The following is a 27,139-nucleotide window of genomic DNA, read 5'->3' as shown; positions in this document are numbered from 1 at the left end:
TTTTCTTCTAAAAATCTTCATTTGTGTTTAGCAGAAGAAAGACAGTCATACACATCCGGAATATCATGAATATCATTTTAATGCTACTTTTCAAAACATTTGATGATTTTCTTCCAAATATTGCTTATTTAATGATCACTCTACTCGACTCCATTTCTATACTTTTTCTTCAGAAATTGCTCACGTTTATTCAAGCACTCTGATTGGCTCTACGAATAACTGGGTGGTACATCCTCCCAGAGCGCCAATCAGATCGCTTATCTCACTTAAAATTAGAAGGTGAGGAGCTATTTTCGATAGTGGTTGAAACTAGACTTCTGGATGTGCATAAATCAAAAAGTAAGTTTTAATGCCTTTACAATTACAATTATTTGACGGGTGGGTGGGGGAATAAGGACAAGGAGCTCATATTTTCTATGTAGTTTGCATATGTAGACATGAGTGTGATTTTAAAGTCGCAACGAGACAGTTATTTGCCTAAAGGCGTCATGAAAGCATCCTGAAGTTACGTGAGCAAACCATTTGAAGGGAAAAAAATGTTTGTTGTTGAAAATTAAGTGCTTTTGAGGGCGTTTTAACCCCACTTCCATTCCATTTTTGTCTGTTTTCTGAAACACGCGAAATCGAAAGTATTCTGTCTCTAGAAGCCACGATGGTGAAGAAAACACTTCATTGCTCATAAACCACTGCCAACACTTTCTATTCTTTTAACGTACGATTTTGATTTACATCAGTCAATTTTATTTATTTATTTATTTATGTATTTATTTTCAAAAATGTCTTTCATTTTTGGCGGTTGTTTTCTGATGATGCGAAATCGTAAGAAACATATTTTGTCCGGTGTTGTAACCTATCTAAATCTGTGACTAGAGGTCGCTGTTCAGTAAGTTTTCGTGTGAGAACGCGATCCGGTGCTCGTGCTCGGTGAGCGTCACCGAGAAACAGGCGTGTTGAGGGGGAAACAGCAGGGTCACCAAATCTGACAATACATTAGAGATTACTGAAATCTGTTACCCATCTTTAATTTCAACTAAATGTGTCTAGTGTTCACCAAACTCTTTCAAGTGATGTCTAACAAATATACTTGAAGTACCTTTGGATAAAAGTTTCTCTTAAATAACTCCTTACTTACTAATGAAAGTGAAAATTCCAGGGTGAAGAGTGTATGGAATTATGTTTCCCTTGCACGTTAGATTTTACAAAGACATCTGGCATGTATACCTAACATTAATTGGTTTAATCATTACCAAAAAAGAATAACTATACATAGTGCTTGTTTTCAATGGTTATTTTACTTGCAAAACAGTAATAGTTTAAAGACTTTAAAGTATTTGTTTAAATTTTGAGTTCAGTATTCTACAAAATTCAAAAACATTTTGAGCATATTGGGTGTTTATTAGGTGCTAATTGGTGGACTATTTACTCAAGCTGTATGAATGACAACAATTTCCTTTGCCCAGCATGCATTTCATGTACATATGTACAATACTGTACATAGACTTCAATTTGTATATTTGTTCTGTAAATGATTGAGCAGGGCTGACAACAAGTTGATGTTCAATTATTGTTAGAGTTGCATTGTATTAAAGTCTTCTTTTTTTTGTATTGTTTTGCAGTGTGTACTAGGGTTGCCACGGTGTACGGTGTTACTGGTTTTACTCAGTACAAGTGACAACACTGGTGTAAAATTTTATACTGGTGGAAACATTATGAATGGAACTTCCAATATCAATGCAATAGTTCAGTTCACTTTATTTCCACAGAGCAGTTTATTGTGAGTACAACTCTGCAGCCTATACATCTGTGATAAAAACATAAAATAATACAAAAACATGTTTACCTCGAACCATGATTTATATTTCAGTGATTATTATCATCATTATAATTATTATGTTTACATTTAGAATTGTTTTTAGATCTTTTTTTTATCATTAATTTTATTGATTCCAATGACAGATCAAACAAACATAACAGGAAACACGGAATCAAACTACATTAACCTAAACCCTTCCCTCCGAACACCCCCCCCCCCCACTATATATATATATAATATATATATATATATAACAAATTTATTCACACACATTTAAAGTCATTACCCTTCCGAAGCAGCTAAACTGGGTCCTGGGATGAAAGGTAATAAAACACCAACATTAAACCCACAACAACCTACAATAAGTGATGTTTTTGGCCAGACAACAAAATACCCGACCGGTAGCCCATGATGGAGAGAATGCATGGATGGAATAGGTTCGATGCCAAAGAGATGTTGCCCTTCACAACTGTTGAAAAGCCATCTTTCAAAAAGTCGACTAACTCAATTTTAATTGCACATCATTTTTTCAGTTTCATTTGAATTTTTAGCTAAAATAAATACAAAATAAAGTTCAAAGTTTGAAATCAATCTGCCTTGCATTATTGTGTAGGCTATTGCTTAACGGAAATTACCCCATAGTACTACCTAGCGTCCAACCAGCGGTAATACCGGTGTTAGTTGGTTTGAACTTGAACACCACACCGGCGTGAAAAGTGTGATACTGTGGCAAGTCTAGGGTGTTATCTTACACCTATTACCCTATTATTTTTCAGATGATGTAAAGATAGTTGAATCAAACTTAGTTAAAGCAGCTCACTTGAAATTAAACCAAATGAGAATGGGAATCTTAACAATAAAAGCTTATTTTATGGGTTACAAATTCTTAGAAAATATAATGAAAAATAAAAATCAGCTGAGAAGTTTCAGCAGTATTGTAGATGCCGTAATCGCCCCCCATTAGGGTACCAAGTGCTCTTTTATGCTTAATGCCATTGGTAATGAGGCAGCATCTGAAGAGTTGTGCTCTTTTCTGACCTGTTTTATATTATTCAAGCTCATTTACCAGGGTGTTCCACGTCGATGTCAGCTGTAACATAATGAGGGCTGTCAACGTCAGTTTCCTGATAACCCTCCGTCTAAACATGGTCATATATCACAGGAAAAAATCTTTTAGAGGATAACACTGATGAGATTAGACATCACCTGAATGAGTTTGGTGAACACTAGACACACTTAGTTGAAATTAAAGATTGGTAACAGATTTCGGTAACCTTTAATGTACTGTCAGATCTGGTGACCCTGCGGTTTCTCTAAGAAATGTGTTGGCATTAAACAGCCCCGCCCCCTCAACACGCCTGTTGCTCGCGTCACTTGTCAGCGCGTGGTGACGCTCACTGAGCACGAGCACCGGATGCGTTCTCACACGAAAACCTACTGAACAGCGACCTCTAGTGACAGATTTAGATAGGTCACCGATTTCGGCACAACACCTGTTAAACAGGTAAATTAGCTTTTAACCATTTTGTCAGCCGTACTATGCTTTCAGTGTACAAGTTGAGATTGCTTGAGCTCTTTTGCACTCATCGTAAGCGTACAACATATTTAAAAGAAACTATGACAAAAATTAAGCGCAGTGTTGACAATCTTTATTTCCTGCATTGATTTGTGAAGTGAGGAAATGGGAGCCAGTTAATTTTATTTCACCTACTGAAATGATCCATACACAGTTTGGTTACACTACATGGCACTGTAGTTGTTTTATTTTTGTTTTGCTTGCTTGTTGCTAAACTTGACTCGAACTATCATGTATTTAACTATGCAACATATTGTCTTCTCCAGGTCAAACATAAAGAGACAAGTGATGAACATTGCTGAAGTAATGTTAGAGAAGCGAAGAAACAAAGATGAGTTTCTCAGAGGAACAGAGGTGAGACCATGACTGTTTTTTAGGGTACAATTCTGTCATGGTACCAAAGTGTATAAAGACAACTTGTACGAGATCAAAGCAAAATGTATAATTGATGTGTGTTAAGACCTGATACATAAACTTGACTGCAATGCAACTGCAGGTGTGTACAGATCTTAAAGGGATAGTTCACCCAAAAATGAAAATTCTCTCATCATTTACTCACCCTCATGCCATCCCAGATGTGTTTGACTTTCTTTCTTCAGAACACAAATGAAGAAAGAAGTAACTCAATCAGATGATGTTGGTGAGAAGGAGGGAAACACCTTGATCAGTTTTCTAGGCTCCACAGTGCAATAGATGAATGCAGGAAATAGTTAGTTTAACTTGTCACTGTTTAACTTGCATTGATGATAAAGGGCAGTTTATATTGATGCAAAAGAAACTGTGATAGGGGACATGATTTGTACAAAGTGCCACTGGTGGTGGTGTTTATTTACAAAGGTAAAAAAGCAGAACTGATCAGAGGGCGTACCACCAGGAGAAGTAATTTTTGTTGGAGAGTGATGGAGGGGTGTCTTATGGTTAAGTGGAGATCTTGAAGGGCGAGGAACCAGCAATTCACTGTTAGTATTTTTGGTCATTCATTGTAACAGGACATTCAGATATTAAAGGAATAGCTCACCCAAAAATTGAAATTCAGTAATCATTCACCCACTTTCATGTGTTTCAAACCTGTATGAGTTTCTTGTGTGGAACATGAAAGATGTTAAACAACACTCTACAATGCGAGTGATTCACTTGCATATGTGACAAAATTTCATGCTATGTCACTAAAAAAAGGTCTGTTATTAGCTAGTAAATGTTCAGAATGCACTCTCCAGTGACTGAGCTGTGAAGTGGCAAAGAACTTTAGCACCGAGACCCTTTCACTGCGCGTTGTGTCACATGAGCACATACTCAAGGAAATTTACCTTATTATCTGCAGTGGATCTGGAGTTGTCACAGATGTCATCATTGGTTTCATTATTTACATTGCATGTGATGAGGTCAACTCAATATTCTCTGTTTAACCACATACTGTATGTTTCTGCAGACCAGTGCATTGTGTCTGTTGGATTTCAATACACATTATGTGAGAAAAACTTTGGTTTGTTTGTCTAAGTAGTGTTCAAAGATGAGATCCATGCAATCTGTTTCATTGAGACATGGTCTCTTTTTAATGTCCTTTCTGTTCTTTTCAGTAATTTGTTTATCAAAAAGTAAAAAAAGCATTAATTCTAATCTCACATAGCACTGCTCTTTGTGTTATTAGTGAAAGAGCAGACTCACCTGTATTCAGTTCTGTGTCTCTGAAGAGTGATCAGTCAAAAGATGATGTAGTGAACTTCAGCAAGGAAACACCATCAGCTACCAAAAGGTATTTCATGTGTTTCTTATTGTTGGTCATATGCAGACTGTGTTAGAAAGTATCTCATTCATTCAGTATTTAATCATTAAATAAGAATTTATCATTAAAATTGGGAGTTTTGTTTCTCGGAGTGGGTGTCTAAAATATTGATCAGAGTATTCAAGACATACCAATTTATTTGGCTTTTGATTGATCACCAAGATACATTTTCTTGAGATCATAAAAAAAAAGAAAAAAAAAAGAAAAAAGAAAATGGCTACCACTTCAAAAGTTTAGTTCCTGACATCAGCATTGGGATGGTTCTTTCCCAAGACATCAATGCTGGAGTTGGGAGCATCAGAATACAGAATAAAGGGTGGCTGTAAGTCTGTTGCTTGAGAACAGACTTGTATGTAAGAGCTAATTTTATTCCTTTGTATCATTAGTGAAAGAGCAGACTCACCTGTATTCAGTTCTGTGTCTCTGAAGAGTGATCAGTCAAAAGATGATGTAGTGAACTTCAGCAAGGAAACACCATCAGCTACCAAAAGGTATTTCATGTGTTTCTTATTGTTGGTCATATGTAGACTGTATTAGAAAATATTTGAATAAGTATTTATCAATGAAATTGAGAGTTTTGTTTCTCAGACATGCAGGCAACATTAAGGGTACGTTTACACGACAACAATGTACTAAAAACGGAAACGTTTTTCCTTTTGCGTTTTTGAAAAGTTTCACGTACAGACGACAACGTTATCAAAACAATCCCCGTTCACACAGATCCGCGAAAACGACTAAAAGCACTGTATTATGCATGGCAGGCCAGTAGTTGGCGATGTCACTTTGTAAAGAAACACTACGCGCCTGCGCACATAAGCATTCTTCCACAGAGCGCTGAATACAAACAATGAAGATGCAGTAAATCTACACTTTGCTGGAGAAGCGTCAATAAAGACAATGAACAGCACAAACACCACCATTGTAGTTTTGAATGTCTCGCGCGTTGTTTTGAAGTTCTCGCGCGCACACCTATAGACTGAACATGTAATACACGTGCACATGACATCATCGTTTTCACAAATTCACGTTTTTGTATGTTTACGCGGAGATGATAACGGCATCGTTTTCAAAAACTTGCACTTCGAAACCCGTTTATTAAAAGTTTGCGTTTTCAGGCCCCAAAACGCCGTTATGTAAACGAACAGCCAAAACACATAAAAGGTTTTCCGTTTTTAGTTGAAATCTTTGTCATGTAAGTCACAAGGGGTTTGTCAAATATTTTTAGAATATTCAAGACAGTATAAATAATTTAGCTTTTGATTTATCACCAAGAGAACATTTCCAGAGAGCATAAAAAAATTAAATGGCTTCCATTTCAAAAGTTTTGCTCCTGACATCCCTATTGAATTCTTTGGAAAGGACCTTCTAAATGCTGGGGTTGTGAGCATTGGAATTCAGAATGAAAATTGGCTTTGTTTGTCGCTTGAGAACAGGGCCCATATTCACAAAAAATCTTCAGGCTAAAAGTAGCTCCTAACAGAAATTTAGGAGCAACTCTTAAAAATTAGTGGTGTGTCACTTCTAATTTTAGGACAAATTTTTTTTTTTGTTTTTTTTTGTTTTTTAATCTAAGAGTAATTCATGAAGAAGTTTAACACATAAAATAGCTCCTAAACCCACGACAGCTTAAAAGTCCTCCTGAATCACAAATGACCTGAAGTATGTCCAATTTCATCAATCCACATTTAAAACAATGTTTTAGATTATTATTATTATGACCTTTTAAAAAGTTATCGTCTGAATCTCGAGGGTGTTTTCATTATTGCAAAGTTAGTTAGAGATGCAGTTAACTCTCCCACGAACCAGAACAACCCAATTACACCAGAGGTTAAATTTTTTGAAAACTCAGCGCTCTCTAGCCACAGGCAAAATGAAACAGTGTAGCACAGATAAGTTGGAAATTTCTGTCATCTGTCAGCAAAATCATCTATCAAACTTTACTGTATATGCCCTCTCCCGACCTCACATCATCCGATAATTCATAGCGTATGTTTTCCTGTGGATGTGCGCTCGCTGCAGAGAAAAGGTGTCATTCATTCACTTTGGACGATTTAAAAGAGCCCGCTCTTAAAATAATAAATATGAAGCTAGATTTATGCCAAAACTTAACAAATAAATAGAACGTTTTGCAAACAAACGTAATCCACTTTGGAAAGAAAAACGTCTCTCAAACAAACAGAAAGTGATTTGAAAACACAAGGTGCCTGTAACACTTCTCAGTGGAAAGGAGGCGAGAAGCAAGATTTCCTGGTTCAGGTAGGCATTTAATTGTGCACCCTGACGCTTACAGTTCCACACACTCGATAGCTTCACAAGCAAATATTTACTCAAGCACCTCCACTTCATTACATCATCAACATAACAACATGTAGCACCGTGGCCTTCCTTGCGCCAGTCTCTCTCCCCATCTGCTGGCGGTGTGGCTCTTTTATGCCGCTCTCCCTGTGCTCACTGAAATTAGAGACAGGTGTTAGACATAAACTAGCTCAGGTGTAAGCGCCCTTACCGCTTTCTCTCTCTCCGGAGAGATGCTTGAACACGCCCCCGCTGCCACAGTGCCATTTCAGAGAAAATTAAGGATGGTTGTCATGTACCACAAACAAATGTGTTGTGTTTTACAAATATTTAAAAAAAATCATATGAACCTACATCATATTTTAGAAAAAAATGCAATCTTTACTACAAATTCTACAGGATCGTTGAACAAATACAAAATCCAGTGTTAACAAATACACACCACTTTTGAGTCATGTGTCTTTTGGCACAATTTTCTCAACCAAAGTCTTGATTTTCTCACAAATGCATCAGTGCAGATTTTCTCACAAATAGGTTGTGCAACGTCCTCTTTCAAAACAGTAGATGGCACAGTGCTGCCACATAGCAAATATTTTTTTCACTTAGTTATGTTGTTATTACTACATATATTGTGAATAACAAAATTTTGAGTTTGTAGTAAAATGAGTTTGTAGTAAAAACTGATCTAGTTAAAACAAGAAATGTTCTTGTAACAGCGTGATAATGATAACGAGATAATTGTGTTGTAAAAATTATATCCTTTGTCATTTTAACAAGATGTATTTGATGTGACAATTAATTGACAGCTATTTAATATGCTTCATTCACTTGTAACCATTGTACACTTGCTGCTCAGTATGGATTAACTGCAAATAAAATCAACAAACAGGAATACCATTTGTAGTCATCATAGCATAGTTAATTGAACTGATCTATTTATACTTAATCCTCCCTTACCAAAAATTAATTTTTGTAATCAAATTTGTAACTCATAATTTCTTCCAGAATATCTCTCAAAACAACAAAGAAAACTTTAAAGCCCTTACCACCCCAGCCCTAGTGGTCCCAGGCCCACACTGTTTGGCTATCAAACAGGATAAATGACTGTAGGACACATATAAAAAGGGTTATAAATTGACTAGTTGTTTAAAAATATAAAAAGCAACTTATGCTTTTAAGATCATTTTAAATAATAGTGTATATTATGTAACAATGGAGCAATGCCTGTTTCCCAAACCAGCATGTAAATTGCTCATTACTAATTAAAAAGTGTAGTCTTATACAAAGGTACTGAACTGCATGCAGCCAAAATGTTCGCCAATATGTCCAGGAGTCCATTGAACTGAAGTCCATCATATGTCTGATCAAGACAAAAATAATGTGAAAATACTGATATACATTGAAATTGCACATCATCTTGTCTAGACACTAATTTAAGATATTAAGCATTTACTAACACATAACATTGTAATAATAATGACATAACTGAGTGAAAAAAATGTTAGGTAGCCTATTTGGCAGCACTGCGCCATCTACTGTTTTGAAAGAGGATGTTGCTCAACCTATTTGTGGGAAAATCTGCATTGATGCATTTGTGAGAAAAACAAGACTGTGGTTGAGAAAATTGTGCCAAAAGTCATGTGACTCACAAGTGTTATGGATTTTTTCACATGGGATTTTGTGTTTGTTCAATGATCCTCTAGAGTTTCTAGAATATATTTAATTTATTTGCAAAATATGACATAGGCTAATATGAAACACATTTTTTATATTTGTAAAACCCAGTCCATTTGTTTGTCAAGTCAGTGGTACACGACAACTACCATTGATTTTCTCTTAAATTCCACTTTGTATTTGCAAATCGCTTTCTGTTTGTTTGAGAGTCTAGTTTTTCTTTATGAAGTGAATTGTGTTTGCAAAATGTTATATTTGTTTAAGTTTTGGCACAAATATGGCTCCATAGTTAAGTCATCCTTAGCAACGAGGTCAACTCCACCTTACTCTAACATTAAGATTTCCTTAGTAAAACTAGTTTTGTGAATAGGTTTTATGCAAAAACTCTTAACCAGGAACTCTTTGGAGAACTCTTAGTGGTAAGATAAAAATCTTAGTGAATAAGGGCCCAGACTTGTATGTAAGAGCTGATTTTGTTCCTTTGTATCATTAGTGAAAGAGCAGACTCACTAGTACTTAGCTCTGTGTCTCAGAAGAGTGATCAGTCAAAAGATGATGTACCAAACTTCAGCAAGGAAACACCATCAGCTACCAAAAGGTATTTCACATGTTTCTTATTGTTGGTCATATGTACACTGTATTAGAAAGTATTTGAATGAGTATCATAAAATTTAACTAACTGAACCAGTTGGTTTGATGATGGTTTGGTCAAAGCGCTAAAGTCAGCTCTAAACTTTATGGACTTTTGTTCTATGTATTTTTTTAGTAATCAATGTTGGAAACAGACCGTAAATATCTGTTCAGAATTTAAACAGTGGAAAACTCTAAAAGCACAGAAGGGACTAAAGAGTGATGCAGAAGTGGCATCTTATCTTCTGAACAGGTGAGTACACAAACTGAGAGATATCAGAGTTTACACTGAACAGTTAAATTTACAATTTAAATGATCTACCATCCCAAAATGTGTATTATGATGTGTTTAATTTTTGCCAGAGATTGAATAAGTCATAACATGTTACCTGACTACATTGTGCCTTTTGAAGCAAATTTCCCTGCATGCAGTGACTCTTATAATAATGAAAATATAAATCGCAACCTGGTTTATTGAGAGGAGAATTCAGTACAAAACCATAAGAACGTAAATTTGAGTTAATACTTTTGAGACCCATATCAGCAAAAAGAGAAATGCAGCTGTGGCTAGATAGTGGGTTTGCAGAATCACCTTCTCATTCTTAAGGAATGAAAAAGGTCCTTTGTTAAAATCTAAATCTCCAGGCTCTTGTTTGGTTACCGTTTGACTCCATAGGTAACAACTTGTATATCAACTTCAGAAATGTTGACAATGCAATTAAATTATCAGTATTTTCTCTGGTTTTGTTGTCAAAACATTTAACATACATGCATAGTGGGCAAAAGACACATTGGTCACCAGAAAGCCAGTAAAGGCCAAAGTATACTTTGGTTTTGCGTGAATGCTTAGTGTATGCGTACAGGACGCATGACATAAATTTAGTCTTCAGCAGAGCACTGTACATGTGCATCGCGATTTTTCTTTATTTTATGATTAACATTTTTATTTATTAAAACACAGGAAAACAAAACATAATTATAAATACACAAAATCAACTTTTAACACCCACTACCACCCCTCCTCCTCCCCAACCCCAACCCCACCCCAAACCTCAACAAACATCCCTGTGGTCTTAGATGAACACATATAAAATAATACAAAAACAAAAAAAAAACAACTAAAAGAGGAAAAAAGAGAAAAATAATCATAATAATAATAATAAAAAAACATATATATACAAATATAAAAATCACACACACTGACAGTTACCCTTCTCTCTCCACTATTCCACCCGAGAACCCTCCAAGAATGCTAAATATCCACCCCATTTTCCCACAAACAGATCCGGATTCCCCAGACTTCTATAAGACCCCTCCTCTAAGGCCGCCACTCTCCCCATCTCCGAGCACCGCTCCTGAAACGGGGGTGCTCCAACTGACTTCCAACCCCTCAAAATCACCCACCTGGCGACCATAACACAGGTCAGGACCCAATCCTCCACATGTTTATTCTCCACATTAATTTCTGCCCCATCTCCCAAAATACAGAGTCTGGGTCAAAATGAAACCCGAGTGCCCAAGACCTCACATACAAAATTCTGAACTCTCAACCAAAACCACTGGATCTCAACGCACCCCCAAAAACATGGGTTATATCTCCATCCTCCGATTGGCATCGCCAGCAGGTAGGTGTGTCTTTAAGACCAAGCCTATACAGTCTAGAGGGGGTCCAATAGAATCTATGTAAAATCTTGAACCGAATAAGGCGAACCCTTGCATCTCTAGATACAGACTTGACATTTTCAGAATCTTAGTCCACACTCCATCCTCCAATACCAAATTCAAATCTTTCTCCCACAATTTCTTAATAGAAGTTAAGGCTCTGTCCCACATACTCTGAATTAACAGGGAGTAGTACACTGATGCCTCAAGACCTTTTCCAAAAGCTGAAATCACCTCACCCAAAGCATCTGCCTCCTTGGGGGGGTGTGTGCTACTCCCAAAAATAGTACAAAGCAGGTGGCGCAATTGTAAATATCTATAAAACTGAGGTCTGGGGATCCCAAAATGCTGGACCAAGTTTTCAAACGATCTCAACACTCCACTTTCATATAGGTCACCGAGTGTAGCAACCCCCCTCACAATCCACTCTGGCCAGCAGAAAGGGGACTTGCCAATACGTAATCTTGGGTTCTGCCATATAATTGAGGCGACATTTAAATAAGTGTCCAATTTAAACAATCTGGACACTTTAGTCCATACCGAGTGTAAATGCGAAATAACGAGGTGTAATAGAGATGCGTTGTAATGGTGAAATAGGGGCAAGAGCTGCCTGTTCAATAACAAACCAGGGAGGGGCTTTCTCAGGTGGAAGTGACCAATGAGCCAAATGTCTGAGACTGAACGCATAGTAATAAAACAAAATCTTGGGTAGGCCTAGCCCACCTTTGTCAATCGGCCTATGTAACTTATTAAAATGCAATCTGGGACGTTTATCATTCCAAATGAAGGACTTCGCTATGCTATCAAATTGCTTGAAATAAAAGAGGGGGACATCTACAGGGAGAGATTGTAGCAGGTAGATACATTTTGGAATACAGTTCATTTTGATAACATTAACCTTCCCAATCATAGATAAATGTAATGAAGGCCACCTGCCCACATCGCTCAAATCTTTTTATTAAAGGGTCAAAATTAACACTAACTAAATCAGACAAATTTGCTGGGAATAAAATCCCCAAATATTTAATGCCCTGTTTGGGCCATCGGAAGGCGCCCAGCTGAAAAGCCATTACTGGACAGTATGCTGTCAAAGCCAAAGCTTCGGATTTAGACCAATTGACTTTGTATTCTGAGAACTTGGAAAAGGAATTAATAATTCTGTGGAGGTAAGGCATAGATCTAGTAAGTTCAGAGACAAATAATAAAATATCATCTGCATAAAGCAGAAGCTTATGCGCCACACCTCCCGCCTCCACCCCTGGAAAATCATCCTCCTTTCTTATTGCGGCTGCTAATGGTTCCAGGGCAAGACAGAACAATAAAGGGGAAAGAGGGCAACCCTGCCGAGTGCCCCTATCCAGAGTAAAATAATCTGAAATTAATCCATTTGTTTGTACCGCTGCTACAAGGTGTCTATAAAGTAACTTAATCCAACCAATAAATGTACTCCCGAACCCATATATTTCCAAAATCTTAAAAAGATAATCCCATTCTACCATATCAATCGCCTTTTCGGCGTCAAGTGAGATGGCAGCGACCGGAGATTGATCATTCGCTACTGACCACATGATATTGATGAAACGCCTAATGTTATCAGAAGAGCTACGGCCCCAAATTAATCCCACCTGATCTATATGTATAAGAAATGTCATAACCTTACTTAATCGGTTAGCCAAAATTTTTGACAATATTTTTACATCTTGTTGGATCAGGGAGATTGGACGGTAACTTTTACACTCACTTGGATCTTTGTCCTTTTTAAGAATGAGACTGATCCGGGCTTGTGTCATGGTTGGAGGAAGCTTTCCATTCTTTAATGATTCAGTATAAACTTCTAACAAAAGTGGAGCCAGTTCTGTAGCATAGGATCTAAAAAATTCTGCGGCAAAACCATCTGGCCCCGGAGTCTTGCCAGTAGGTAGGGACTTAATTACCTCGTCAAGCTCCTCCAAGGTTATCTCAGAATCAAGAGAGTTTTTTTGCTCAGTCGTCAATTTAGGAAGATCTAATGGTTCCACAAAGTTTCTAATATCTTCATCAGTAGACGAAGACGTGGAACTATAAAGATCAAGATAGAAATTCATTAAACGCATTATTAATATCAATGGCTGAGGTAAAAATTTCCCCACCAGCAGATTTCATTGAGGGAATGATAGAAAGAGACTCTCTCTGCTTTATATATCTAGCCAAAAGCTTCCCTGCATTGTCACCCGGCTCAAAGTATGACTGTCTTGCCTTGAATAACCAAAATTCCACTTTCCGCAACAAAATAGTATTATACCTATATTTTAGTCGGGTCAATTCTCTGAGGCCATCAGATGACATACGACACTTCAGCTCTTCCTCGGCACTTTTAATATTCTCTTCAAACTCCACGAGTTCTCGTGCTTTGGATTTTTTGATGAATGAGGCATACTGTATGATCCGACCCCTAAGAACTGCCTTGAGTGCCTCCCAAGCCATGCCCACAGAGGATACTGAGGACCAGTTGGTCTCCATATAAACATTGATTTCAGTCTTTAACATTTGTTGGAAATCAGGATTTTGCAAAAGGGACACATTAAGGCACCAACTGTATGATTTCTTTTTCTCTGTATATGGCAACACCTCTAAACTCACCAGGGCATGATCTGAGACTAAGATATTTTCAATTGAGCAATCAACAACAGATGAAATGAGAAAATTTTTTATTCTAGAATAAATCTTATAGACTGATGAAAAAACTGTATAGTCCCTACCAGATGGGTTCAAAAGTCTCCAAATATCCGTAAGACCAAGATTTTTACACATCCTGTGAAGCGTCAATGTTGCTCTAGGGGGTTTACACACTTTTGCTTCACTGTGATCAAGGACTGAGTCCATCAAAAGATTAAAGTCTCCTCCCAATATTATATCATGAGGGGTGCCAGCGGTTTGCAGCATCCCTTCAAGATCTATAAAAAAGCCCTGATCATCAGCGTTAGGTGCGTAAATATTAGCCAAAATCAACCTTTGCCCTTGAATTTCAGCTAAAACAATAATGACTCTCCCTAATTTATCTTTAGTCTGTTTGAGACATTTGAATTGTAAATGTTTATTTACCAATATAATGACTCCCTTGCTCTTACTTCAGCCAACACTAAAAAAAACATGCCCACCCCAAATCTTCCCAAATTTTTCAGCTTCCTGCGGGGAAAGATGTGTTTCTTGAAGAAACACTATATCATATTTCTTATGTTTAAGAAAAGTAATAACCTTCCTTCTTTTTATGGGGTGCCCCAACCCATTCACATTCCATGTGGAGAGAGATAGTACACTCATAGTAACAACTGACATATTGATATAATAAAAAAAATTTACTGTGTGTCAAAAACAAAATTATACAGACCACATTCCCCATTAGTGAAACAATCAAACCCCGAACTTCCCTCCTAATAAAACAAACAGAAAAAATAAAAACGTGCGCATTAACCCCGCGCACGAAAGCGCCAACCAGTGACAGTCCCTCTAGACTCAGAAGGTCCATGAACGCCCACGAGTCCCCACGACAACTTTGCCATCGGATTGCTCAATTTTTCCTCATAAATTTGTGAGGCAAATTTACATAACAGAAAATACTTTGTAAAATAAACCCAGCCAATAGAAAGAATGAACACAAAGAATGTGTAGATTAATTCACAGAACTGTCTCAGGTGTGATCTTCCACAAAACAAATTCCAGCTGATATAAAACTGTTCAGATTCCTCGGACAGACAAACAAATGTTCAGTGAGCCAGCTGTTATGAGTTCAGCGGATGACGTACTCATTCAATTTCCCGTACAAAAACTCAAAACAAACTACAGCCAGCAGGAGGAATAAGCACGAAGGACAAACAGATTAATCCGCAGCTGTTCCAAAGGAATGTTATTCAATAGAACAAGCTCCAGCTGCTAGGCGGAGCCAACACAAAAAGAAACAAAACTGGCATCCCGGTTCCCCGGGTGATCGAGTCAATTCACTCGGAGGCCACATAAAACTATATACCATGACTTACACAATCCATCAACTTTATAAAATACATCCTTTGTGTGAGGATGTAGATATTTTGCGGTCATCCATAGTGTCTATTCTCAATCTGTCCGGGAACTTCAATGCAAAAGTAGTCTTTCTTCAATGCAAAAGTTTCTTTAAGGAAAAGTGTTATTCACAAAACAAGCTCCAGCCGCACGGCAGAACCAACGCAAAAAACCCAAAATGTCGCCCAGCTTCCTCAAGAGTAAGTACAGCGAGTCGACCCACTCACATGAGAAACATCCAGTGGTTTACTCAGCCATTGATTCTATAAAAGACATTGCCTTATTGGGACATATAAATACTTTGCGACCGACCTTCGTTTCTATTCTCAGTTTGGCTGGAAACATCAGAGCAAACGAGATCTTTTGCCGATGTAAGAGTTTCTTACATTCCTTGAACCGATCGCATTTCTCTCTTGTCGAACTCACAAAGTCCGGGAACAAGAAACTATTATGGTTCTTCCAAGAAAGCTTCCCTTTGCTCCTCGCCTGGTGCAACGCAAGATCTTTATCGGATGATCTTAGAAATCTGGCCAGGATTGATCGGGGCCTATCTCCCTCAGCAAATCTGTGAGCTGGGACTCTGTGAGCTCACTTGATTTCCAGCTTGTGGCCTGTTATGTCGAGCAGACTCGGGAAAAACTCATCTAGGAATTTCACCAAATCTCTGCCCTCCTCATGCTCTGGAATTCCAACAATTCGAACGTTATTCCTGTGGCTTCTGTTGTCAAGATCTTCAAGCTTTTCAAGGAGATATTCCAAATCAACTTTGGTCGCGGGCGGATTAGCGGATAATTCCCTCTCCGAAGATTCCAGAAAATCAATTCGTTTTTCAACATCAGTCACTCTTGTAACTAGCTCAGAGAATTTTATTTCCATCGCCATAATCGATTGACGTATTACAGCGAGATCCTCCAAGTCAGCAAGAATCTTTGTCAACATCACCAACATGTTGGACAACTGACACTGGATTCCTTCTCCCACCGCGCCATCCAAATCGAGTCCCTGGTCCACAGACCTGTCGGGGCTTTCATCCTGAACACATAAGTGTCTTTTAATGTCTCCAGAGCCCGAGGATTTTGACTTCTTTGCCATGTTTTGCATCAAATGTGTAACTGGGTGTATCAAATTTCACCAGATTATACCATGAAAATAATTAAAAATTTAGCAAAGTGTGCAGAGCTCGTCGCTCACAAGTCTGCTCCTTGCATGGCGTCACGAATTTTCTAACCATGCAAACTGTTTGCTTATGCCTCCTACACACTACATGACTATCAAAGATGTCAGGATTTTGTGGGACCGTTCATATTACACAACTGTCTGTCTTGTCATGGAAGTCGTAGGGTTTTCAAATTACACGAGGAATCGGTGACAGGGGTGAACACATTACAAAACATTTCACTATTGACGAATCCCCGACGACTCTGCCTGGACTCCAAATTACATTTCACAACAGAATACACGCGAGAAGTGATACGAGAATTACACAAGAAAGAAAACAAATGCATGATCATATGTTATGCATTTCAGAATATGATGTGTATGTTTTTAATCGTCTTTACATAATGTGTAAAGGCATCATATATTTTACTGGTTACAATATGAAAAAGTACCTCCTACTGAAAAATCTACCTATTTGCTTACCTGACTGTCCAAGAGAATTGGCAGTTTCTCTCCAACTCTTCTCTTTCTCCACCTGGTTGTGGTACAGTTCAAAGGAAACATCAAATAGGCACTGGTGCTCCTGCCAATGTTCCACTACTTTTTCCTCCATTTCTTCAGTCCAATGAGACTTTCTTGATACAGTAGCCATGCTAGTTGATGTTCTGTTGCAGGAACATCAGGACTCCTCCCACTGAAACTTCCTGTGCCCTGTTTCTTGCTCTCTCATTGGCATACACTAATTATTATGTCCACAAGGTGGCAACTCTCACCATTGGGCAGTTGCTTTCACTAAAAAGTGCATGAAGACACTGTAAACAACAGTACAAGAAAGTGGAAAAACAACAATAGTTGTACACGCCAAGAGCACGTGTGTGAGGAAGACAGTAGGTACCTGCATTTGTATAACTTGAGTCAGTAGGAATATAAAGACATCTTTATGGGGCTGAGCTCCTGAAGAAAAATAGTCCAGTATCTCAGCAATCTTAGCACGTGTGCATCAACTGCCTGTGTATGCGTGCACAGTCAAAAGGAGTATACAGTACTTCAAAAAGCCTGAGCATTCGACTGTACGCATACGCTTAGCGTTTGCGTCAAAACTGAAGTATACTTTGGGCTTCAAGGATTAGATTACCCAAAAATGAAAATTCATTAATTGTTTACTCACCCCTGTGTTGTAACAATCCCATTTAGCTTGCTTTCTTTTTCTTAACACAAAGGGAGAAAAAGCCAGCGCTTTTTGGGTGGCACACCACCAGTGGCTTGCCATGGCTGGTCTGCCATCAACATGCCACCGGCAAATATAATCAATATAATTCCTCGCACTATACAAAATGTCCTTCCATTAATTAATCAAAAACAATATACACCACTCTCACTAATCATTGAAAAATGTATTTAATTTTTTAGTGAACAGATTACACAAATAACCAAAATATATATACAATGATGGTAACAATAAAAATACTTTCTTGATACAAACGAATATTTAAATATATAAATATTTACCAAGTAAAATATAATTATAAAATATACACAAAAGTAAACAGAAGAAAACATTTTCTTGAGTAAAGAACAGAGTTTACGTTTTTAGGTGTTTAGCTGTTCATTTAATATTAGGCTATCATACAAAGCAGTGTCTGTTTATTTATCTATGTTTGGATATTTTCAGAAGTCTAATAAATTATTCCATGAGACTCATGATTGTAATGAAAGCGATGAGCTTTGGTGAGAAACAAACCGAAATCGAATATTGTTATTTCATGAAACTGTTGACCGACCATTTCTCTTGTTCATTCATGAGACTGCACAAGGGAAACAATTCACGCAGCCCCCTTATGACATGGGGCGATTAAGTGACAACTCGTTTTGTTTACCTAAAAACAGGTCCACCACAGCGATACTAAAGAAGAGAACACAGCTGCTCACAAACCAGAGAACAGAACTTACTAATCATGTCTGAAGAGTTTGTAGTCTGTTGCCCATTCTTGATTATTCTGTCGTTCCATTATTTTGTATTTTCAGCATTGCGCCGTGCAGCCCCATCCGCTGTGAACTGGCACCGGTCCAAAATCTTTCTCATAGCAGTATATTGAAGCCATCATCTCAGTTGCCGGTTAAAAGTACTTAATTTTGGCCGAGAATGTTACACTTAGATTTTGGGTTGTTTCTCACCAAACCTCAATGTGTGTTGATCATTTTTGGCTTTACCCTGATAAAAGAACATCATTAAGGGTGTTTAGGTTGTGAGCTGTGCATGTAAACATAATCAATCTTTACTTAATGGCCATTTTTATCATTTTATGAAAAGCCAAAAATTATGTATTGAAATGTTGTATTGTTAATTTATTCATAGCAATGGCCAATTACATTTTGTTAACAGGGTTCAACATGATACATCAGACTCATACTTAAAGATTCAAAGAAAGTGCAAGGACTTAAAAGAAAATCTCCTTTGGATCTTCCAGGTAGGAAAATATTATTTTCATTTCAAATTTTGCAGCAAATTTTAAAAATAGACTTAAATAATTCTGTTTATGGGAAAAAATATCTTGTTGTAGTATTGAATACAAGTCAATAAAGTGTTTATAAAGGAAGTGTTATTGAAATGGGGTGGGGGAGGGGGGTCCTTGTCGGTGCGTTGGTTCTCTGTGAAGGTCACGGAGTGAAGAGGGGGTTTGGTCCAGGTAAAAGGGGCAAGGTCCAGCAGCCACACGCTCCCCTCAAGGTCCGGGGCGCAATGGGTGGCAGCTTCAATTGAGCAGCTTGGCTTCCCTATGCCGCGGCACATGAGGGCCAACATGTCCGCATGGTCCAATTCCGGCGACCTGTCTTAATTTGCGGCGGGGTTCAGGAGGGGTTCACCAGTGTGCATGCATGTGGAAAAACCTGTCTCCTGAATAGAAGTGCACTCTGCATTTAAAGGCAGCAGTGAAAACTCTTTATTGACTTCAGGTGCACCTCATCACATGCTGCCAAATGAGGATTGTTTACTGGGTGCAATTTGATGTTATTGAAAAAAAAATGCTGTTAATTTTCAATATTTGAAAATATGTTGTGTGAATTCACCTCAGAAATTTGGGTTGTGAAATTCAAGTTTTAATTATTCCATTGGTGGATTTCAGGTTGTGAAATTCAGGTCTCAGTATTCAGGTTGTCAAATACGGGTTGAGAAATTGAGGTCGCAAAATTCGAGGATGACATCCAGGAATGCAAGTAAGAACAATTGAGTGTCGATGTAATCCATCTCTCTCTTGGACAACTGCAAAGCAATTGAAACGGCTCAAAATAATTAAAAACAATGCATGAATATATATATCTCAGTATATGCCTTTGAATGATGTTTATTTTTGGTCTGCTGTTATCCACCTGTTTCAGTGATCACTGAAAGTGACTGTGATCAGAGTCACTTTTTCCTGGCAGCCGCCATACAGTATTTGTGACCATCTCCTCTTTATTTGGAAGTAGGCTATATCTTGGGACAAAGCATGAAAAATCCAATATCAATTTTGTCTCAATAACAAAGTTATAGTATCATACAAAATATTGCATAGGATTTATCCAGCCAAAGATGTATTGGAAAGATTTAAACTGAACACATCATATACCTGCGAGTTCTGTGAATTGGAGAAAGAAACAATTCTTTATTTGTTTTTTAATCCGTGTATCTTCCGTTCATTCCATATCCATTTTGAAATCACAAAATTGGATAACGAAAGGACAGATGTGACTTTTTTAATTTGTCAGCAAAAGGAAAAACAAACAAACACAAATTGATTCATTTTAATTTAAAGTAGAATTCTTGCATTTTTCTGTTTTTATTTCTCATTCTCCCTACTCAAAACTAAAATTCAAAAGAAAAACTAAAATAATTTAACTGAAAATGTATTATTAAAATTAAAATTAAACTCCTATTTTTCATTTACATACAGTAACTCATCTCATCAATGCTTACAAAAGCAGGGAGAGTAAGGCAAAGAGATCTCATTTATATATTTTACGTCAGGTAAAAGGATGTGACTATTCATATGATAAATAATAGGCTAAAATGACATGCACACAGTCTGCCATGGTCCCAAATATGCTTGCAGAAGTGCTCGTCCATAAGTGATCATCTGTATTACAAACACAACACAACAGGAGCAGTAGGTCCTAGGCAGATAATAACAGAGCGTTCGGCTTTGAATGAACGCTCAGTGGTTCTTTACACAATCTGTGTAATTTAGCAGACTATGCTATCAAGTATTTGCCATGATATTAGTATGTATTTTATGGTATCATGGTGTGTGTTCGGTAGGCCTACATTTAGAATATTTTACAGTTTTTCTTTTTTGAGCTATTGTTGCATGCAATTCTCTCCTCCATTACGATCAATAAAATATACAGGTGCATCTCAATAAATTAGAATGTCGTGGAAAAGTTCATTTATTTCAGTTATTCAACTCAAATTGTGAAACTCGTGTATTAAATAAATTCAATGCACACAGACTGAAGTAGTTTAAGTCTTTGGTTCTTTTAATTGTGATGATTTTGGCTCACATTTAACAAAAACCCACCAATTCACTATCTCAACAAATTAGAATACATCATAAGACCAATAAAAAAACATTTTTAGTGAATTGTTGGCCTTCTGGAAAGTATGTTCATTTACTGTATATGTACTCAATTCTTGGTAGGGGCTCCTTTTGCTTTAATTACTGCCTCAATTCGGCGTGGCATGGAGGTGATCAGTTTGTGGCACTGCTGAGGTGGTATGGAAGCCCAGGTTTCTTTGACAGTGGCCTTCAGCTCATCTGCATTTTTTGGTCTCTTGTTTCTCATTTTCCTCTTGACAATACCCCATAGATTCTCTATGGGGTTCAGGTCTGGTGAGTTTGCTGGCCAGTCAAGCACACCAACACCATGGTCATTTAACCAACTTTTGGTGCTTTTGGCAGTGTGGGCAAGTGCCAAATCCTGCTGGAAAATGAAATCAGCATCTTTAAAAAGCTGGTCAGCAGAAGGAAGCATGAAGTGCTCAAATTTCTTGGTAAACGGGTGCAGTGACTTTGGTTTTCAAAAAACACAATGGACCAACACCAGCAGATGACATTGCACCCCAAATCATCACAGACTGTGGAAACTTAACACTGGACTTCAAGCAACTTAGGCTATGAGCTTCTCCACCCTTACTCCAGACTCTAGGACCTTGGTTTCCAAATGAAATACAAAACCTGCTCTCATCTAAAAAGAGGACTTTGGACCACTGGGCAACAGTCCAGTTCTTCTTCTCCTTAGCCCAGGTAAGACGCCTCTGACGTTGTCTGTGGTTCAGGAGTGGCTTAACAAGAGGAATACAACAACTGTAGCCAAATTCCTTGACATGTCTGTGTGTGGTGGCTCTTGATGCCTTGACCCCAGCCTCAGTCCATTCCTTGTGAAGTTCACCCAAATTCTTGAATCGATTTTGCTTGACAATCATAAGGCTGCGGTTCTCTCGGTTGGTTGTGCATCTTTTTCTTCCACACTTTTTCCTTCCACTCAACTTTCTGTTAACATGCTTGGATACAGCACTCTGTGAACAGCCAGCTTCTTTGGCAATGAATGTTTGTGGCTTACCCTCCTTGTGAAGGGTGTCAGTGATTGTCTTCTGGACAACTGTCAGATCAGCAGTCTTCCCCATGATTGTGTAGCCTAGTGAATCAAACTGAGAGACCATTTTGAAGGCTCAGGAAACTTTTGCAGGTGTTTTGAGTTGATTAGCTGATTGGCATGTCACCATATTCTAATTTTATGAGATAGTGAATTGGTGGGTTTTTGTTAAATGTGAGCCAAAATCATCACAATTAAAAGAACCAAAGACTTAAACTACTTCAGTCTGTGTGCATTGAATTTATTTAATACACAAGTTTCACAATTTGAGTTGAATTACCGAAATAAATGAACTTTTCCACGACATTCTAATTTATTGAGATGCACCTGTATTGTTCTCCATTATCGCTTCTGCGGTAATGTTATACCATGGTAAAGGGATACTTGTTGGCTTAAAATACATTACTGTTGTAGGCTATAAAAAGTCAGAGATGATGTAGATAAATGCTCAGTTACATGCTTAGAGAGGTTTTAACGTATCAAGAACATTGAAGGTCAAAGATAATAGGCCTTATTAACAAATAAATGTCACACACTCTGCACATAAGAATCAAGTGAAAAGAAGCGATAATGGAGAACAATATATTTTATTGATCACAATGGAGGAGAGAACTGCATACAACAACAGCACAATAAAGAAAAACTTAAAATATTCTGAATGTAGGCCTACCGAACACAGATTTGTCCAACATGATACCAAAAAATACTTGATAGCATAGTCTGCTCCTGTTTTGTTGTGTTTGTAATACCGACGATCACTTATGGACGAGCATTTGTGCATGCATATTTGGGACCATGGCAGACTGTGTGCATGTCATTTTAGCCTATTATTTATCATCTGAATAGTCACATCCTTGTTTTACCCACGCAAAATATATAAATTAGATCTCTTTTCTTTACTCCCCTTGCTGGTGACTTTTGGCACCCCTCATGATATAATATTGGGAGGAGACTTTAATGCAAACACATAAAGTGACCAAGTGTAAATACCCCTTGATTATTTTCTGCTAGTTTATGCAATATTTCACATTTTAAACAGTGAAACTGGGGTCAGTTGTCAAAGCTATGAATTGAAACTAATAACACAGTGAACCAATAAAAATGATGGAAAAAATTATGGAACTAGAAAAGGCAAAATAATGTAACAAAATTGGGTTATATAATCTAAAAATTGTCGTATACTTCCAATAGATTTTTGAAAAGTTCTGCTGCAGAAGAAGCATTTGAGCAACACACTGAATTTCTTGGTAAAAATCCATTACTGCTGAAAGAACTGGATCTGAGCCATAATAAATTAGGAGATCTGGATGGAGAGAAGCTCTCTGCCCTATTGATGGACTCTCATTGTAAACTGCAGAAAATGAAGTGAGCACACTCTTCTGATTTTATACATTATAACTTAGTGCATATAAAGTACAGTGCACATATACTGTATAAGTATAGTACATATAAAATTTTGCCAAGCACATGTATTAGCAAATCTAAAGGCCTGTTGTGCTGATGTGTGTTGAAGTGCAACAGTAAAATAATGCTGTTTGTCTGTTTAGGCTGAATAATTGTGACCTGACAGAGAAAAGTTGTTCAGCTCTAGCTACTGTTCTCTCCTCTGATACCGTTCTGAAAGAGATTGATCTGAACAACAGTCCTCTGATGGACTCAGGAGTGAAACAGATCTGTGAGGGACTGAAGAATCCTCAATGTAAATTGAACAGACTAAAGTGAGTACATTTATCCCAGTATCCCATCAACAAACAAAACATGCGCATGTTTAAGATTTTCCTAAGTTTGAGTCCACTTGTGAAAATGTTTCTATTTTGCATTTTTCTATTTTAATAGTTTATTTTTCATTACAAATTATATTATCAGCATAACAGTTTGAGTGAAAAAATCTGTGCAAAACCCACATATAAAAAATCTTGCATGTGAATTTTTACAGAGCATCTTGTGAAAGTGCTTTAATGAAATAAAACTTGTCCTTTTGTACAAAATGAGTTAACAGTTAATGTCACAAATTTGCTTACTGATCATAAAAGTGTGTGGAATCTTAAATATATCTTTTATTATGTCATACATTTTTCAAAATCACGCAGAGGGATAATCACTAGTACACAAGCAAGAGCGAGAGAGGACCAGTCTGTTTTATTTATATTAAGGTTTTCGCACCTGCATTCCAATCTACATCTTGATGTAATCCTTCCTCAAGATCACAGCATGTTTTCATCAGCTGAATGGGAGGCTAAACACTATCAAAGTGTGATGAGACTCGCACTGCACGTACAAGCCATTCGCGCATCACAAGCTGATCAATTATTTAGCCCTTTTTGGTGAATCGCACCTGCAAAATCCTAAAACTTTATTGCCAGGTGTAATTTATATTTTGAATAGACTCAGATTTTTGAACCCCACATTGTGGGTTTATGTTTTCTCTTTTAATTGTTTAATGTAATTTTGAGTGTGACTATGGTTTAAGGAGGGTGTACCTGTATTCTGGGTTGGAAATCCCAAGGATTAATAGTGGTGTTTTCTTATTACATCATGTGTTGTTCTGAAAATAAAGAGAAACAAATGAAACACGGAATGTAGAGTTAATGTCATCCACACAGCCTGACCGAAGCAAAGCGGGAGCATTTACCCTAACGTTAAGCGCTGACGGCTTGTGATTCGCAAATGGCTTGCATGCGCTGCACGTGTCTGTTGGGTATACTGCAGTCTCGTCACATTTTAACTTTTTTTTTAACCTAACATTCAGCTCATGAAAACATGCTGTGTGATCATGAGGAAGGATTACATCAAGATGTACATAGATTGGAATGCAGGTGTGGAATTTCATATAAATAAAATAGTCTACTCCTCTCTCGCTGTTGCTGGCATGCCAGTGATTACCCCTCTGCATGCCAATGCTGGCATGCATGCCATTGGTTGCCGACCCTGATCTACACTGTCATTATTTATTTATTTTTATTTATTTATTTCATTTTTATAGCACTTTTCACAACACATCGTTTCAAAGCAGCTTTACAGAAAATTATGCTATTACAGAAAACAAAGCTGTCATGTCTGTAATGTCTTAGTCGTCACTGTGTGGTTTAAATGAATAATGTGATTGTAGATTATGCCTTAAATATTATTTGTCTTTAGGCCCCCAGTGAGCAAGCCAAAGGTGACTGTGGCAAGGAATACAAAACTGCATAGTAGTGTTTCTAAGTGTTTACATATTCAACCTTGAAATTGTGTTAATTAGTGAACACAGTCAGCAAACTTACATACAGAACAAAATTTGAATTCTGTTTAGTTCAGCCAGTTCAACAGTAATTGCTTTAATCTTTGAACAGCTGTTTCATTATAAAAACTGCTGCTGCCCTTCTCTCCTGGTAAACATCAGCATGAATGCAAATCACACCAGCCAATATTGCAGACACATTTTACCTTTGTTAATTGACATAGGTGCTATAAAACTCTTGAGAAGCACCAACCACCACTGATACACAAATATTTGTTTTTCTTATGTTTAATGCATATTTCAATCTATATTCTAATGTATGAATTATTAAGTTATGATCTGAGGACATGCAGTTTTGGGCACAGTGAGTTCTAAGTTTGATAAAATAAAGAGAAAACAAGTTCCACATCTTTGGTCATATGTCTGAAAAAACTGAAACATTTTTAGCTGCATATAAAATTGAGATTCAGTTTTGGTCCTTATACATGAGCTAATGGTTTAATCAGCTCAAACTAACAGAATAAAAATAAACGTTGTTTATCTGCATATGTGTAATCTAATAAATAAAGATGAATCTCTCTGAGTCTAGTCTTATTTTGTGAAAAATATGATTCAGATTACCTGCATTATTTTTAACCGTAATGTTAATTTTAAAATAACAAAAAGTGTTTGTTCTCTTTGCAGATTTTCAAACTGCATTATCACTGAAGAAGGATATAAAGCTCTGTCTTCAGCTCTGAGATCAAACCCTTCACACCTGATAGAGCTGGATCTCAGAGGAAATGACCCTGGAGAATCAGGAGTGGAACTGCTCAGTGAGTTACTACAGGATCAAAACTATAAACTCTAAACACTGAGGCAAGTATTCTTAAAATAATATACAGTTCATTTGTTTAAAAAAAATGCTTAAACTGTTTCCCTGAAAATGTAACCTCCAAAAAGGCCTTTAGAAATTGTGTGACAAAGTGTGATGTACCATATCAACCCTCTATGGAAGTTGTTTCCAAACTACGGCACCCCTTTATAGTGTTTTTTCCCACAGCACCCCAATCACTGAAAAATAAATAAACAAATCTGTTATTTATTTACACTATATATATATATACACACAATATATCTATCTATATATATATACAGGTGTGCTCAAAAGTTTGCATAACCTGGCAGAAATTGTGAAATTTTGGCATTGATTTTGAAAATATGACTGATCATGCAATAAATAAAGTATTTTATTTAAGGATAGTGATCATATGAAGTAATTTATTATCACATAGTTGTTTGGCTCCTTTTTAAATGATAATGGTAACAGAAATCACCCAAATGGCCCTGATCAAAAGTTTACATACCCTTGAATGTTTGGCCTTGTTACAGACATACAAGGTGACACACACAGATTTAAATGGCAATTAAAGGTTAATTTCCCACACCTGTGGCTTTTTAAATTGCAATTAGTGTCTGTGTATAAATAGGCAATGAGTTTGTTAGCTCTCACGTGGATGCACTGAGCAGGCTAGATACTGAGCCATGGGGAGCAGAAAAGAACTGTCAAAAGACCTGCGTAACAAGGTAATGGAAATATATAAAGATGGAAAAGGATATAAAAAGATATCCAAAGCCTTGAAAATGGCAGTCAGTACTGTTCAATCACTTATTAAGAAGTGA

At 37.2% G+C, this 27,139-nt stretch overlaps 1 protein-coding gene across 8 annotated transcripts; it reads left to right on the top strand.

Annotated features, from left to right (window-relative positions):
- Positions 1–225: 225 nt before the first annotated feature.
- LOC127439031 (uncharacterized) lies at positions 226–26,329 on the top strand. Of its 8 annotated transcripts, none has more exons than XM_051695040.1 (11): positions 226–339; positions 3,656–3,743; positions 5,038–5,142; positions 5,559–5,663; positions 9,635–9,739; positions 9,908–10,024; positions 19,010–19,094; positions 19,752–19,842; positions 23,449–23,622; positions 23,805–23,956; positions 26,162–26,329. In XM_051695040.1, the coding sequence occupies exons 2-9, from the start codon at positions 3,721–3,723 to the stop codon at positions 23,454–23,456; spliced, it is 639 nt and encodes a 212-aa protein (XP_051551000.1). In that variant the 5' UTR covers positions 226–339; positions 3,656–3,720; the 3' UTR covers positions 23,457–23,622; positions 23,805–23,956; positions 26,162–26,329. The 8 variants fall into 8 exon arrangements, with proteins under 8 accessions (XP_051551000.1, XP_051550999.1, XP_051551005.1 ...); XM_051695039.1 differs by having other exon boundaries at positions 23,805–23,975; XM_051695045.1 differs by lacking the exon at positions 5,038–5,142 and having other exon boundaries at positions 23,805–23,975.
- The last annotated feature ends 810 nt before the right edge of the window (positions 26,330–27,139 follow it).

The sequence above is a fragment of the Myxocyprinus asiaticus genome, chromosome 50, assembly GCF_019703515.2.
Source record: "Myxocyprinus asiaticus isolate MX2 ecotype Aquarium Trade chromosome 50, UBuf_Myxa_2, whole genome shotgun sequence".
Lineage (NCBI taxonomy): Eukaryota > Metazoa > Chordata > Actinopteri > Cypriniformes > Catostomidae > Myxocyprinus > Myxocyprinus asiaticus.
Note: the sequence above shows the minus strand (reverse complement) of the source record. Positions and strands in the feature narration are given on the sequence as shown.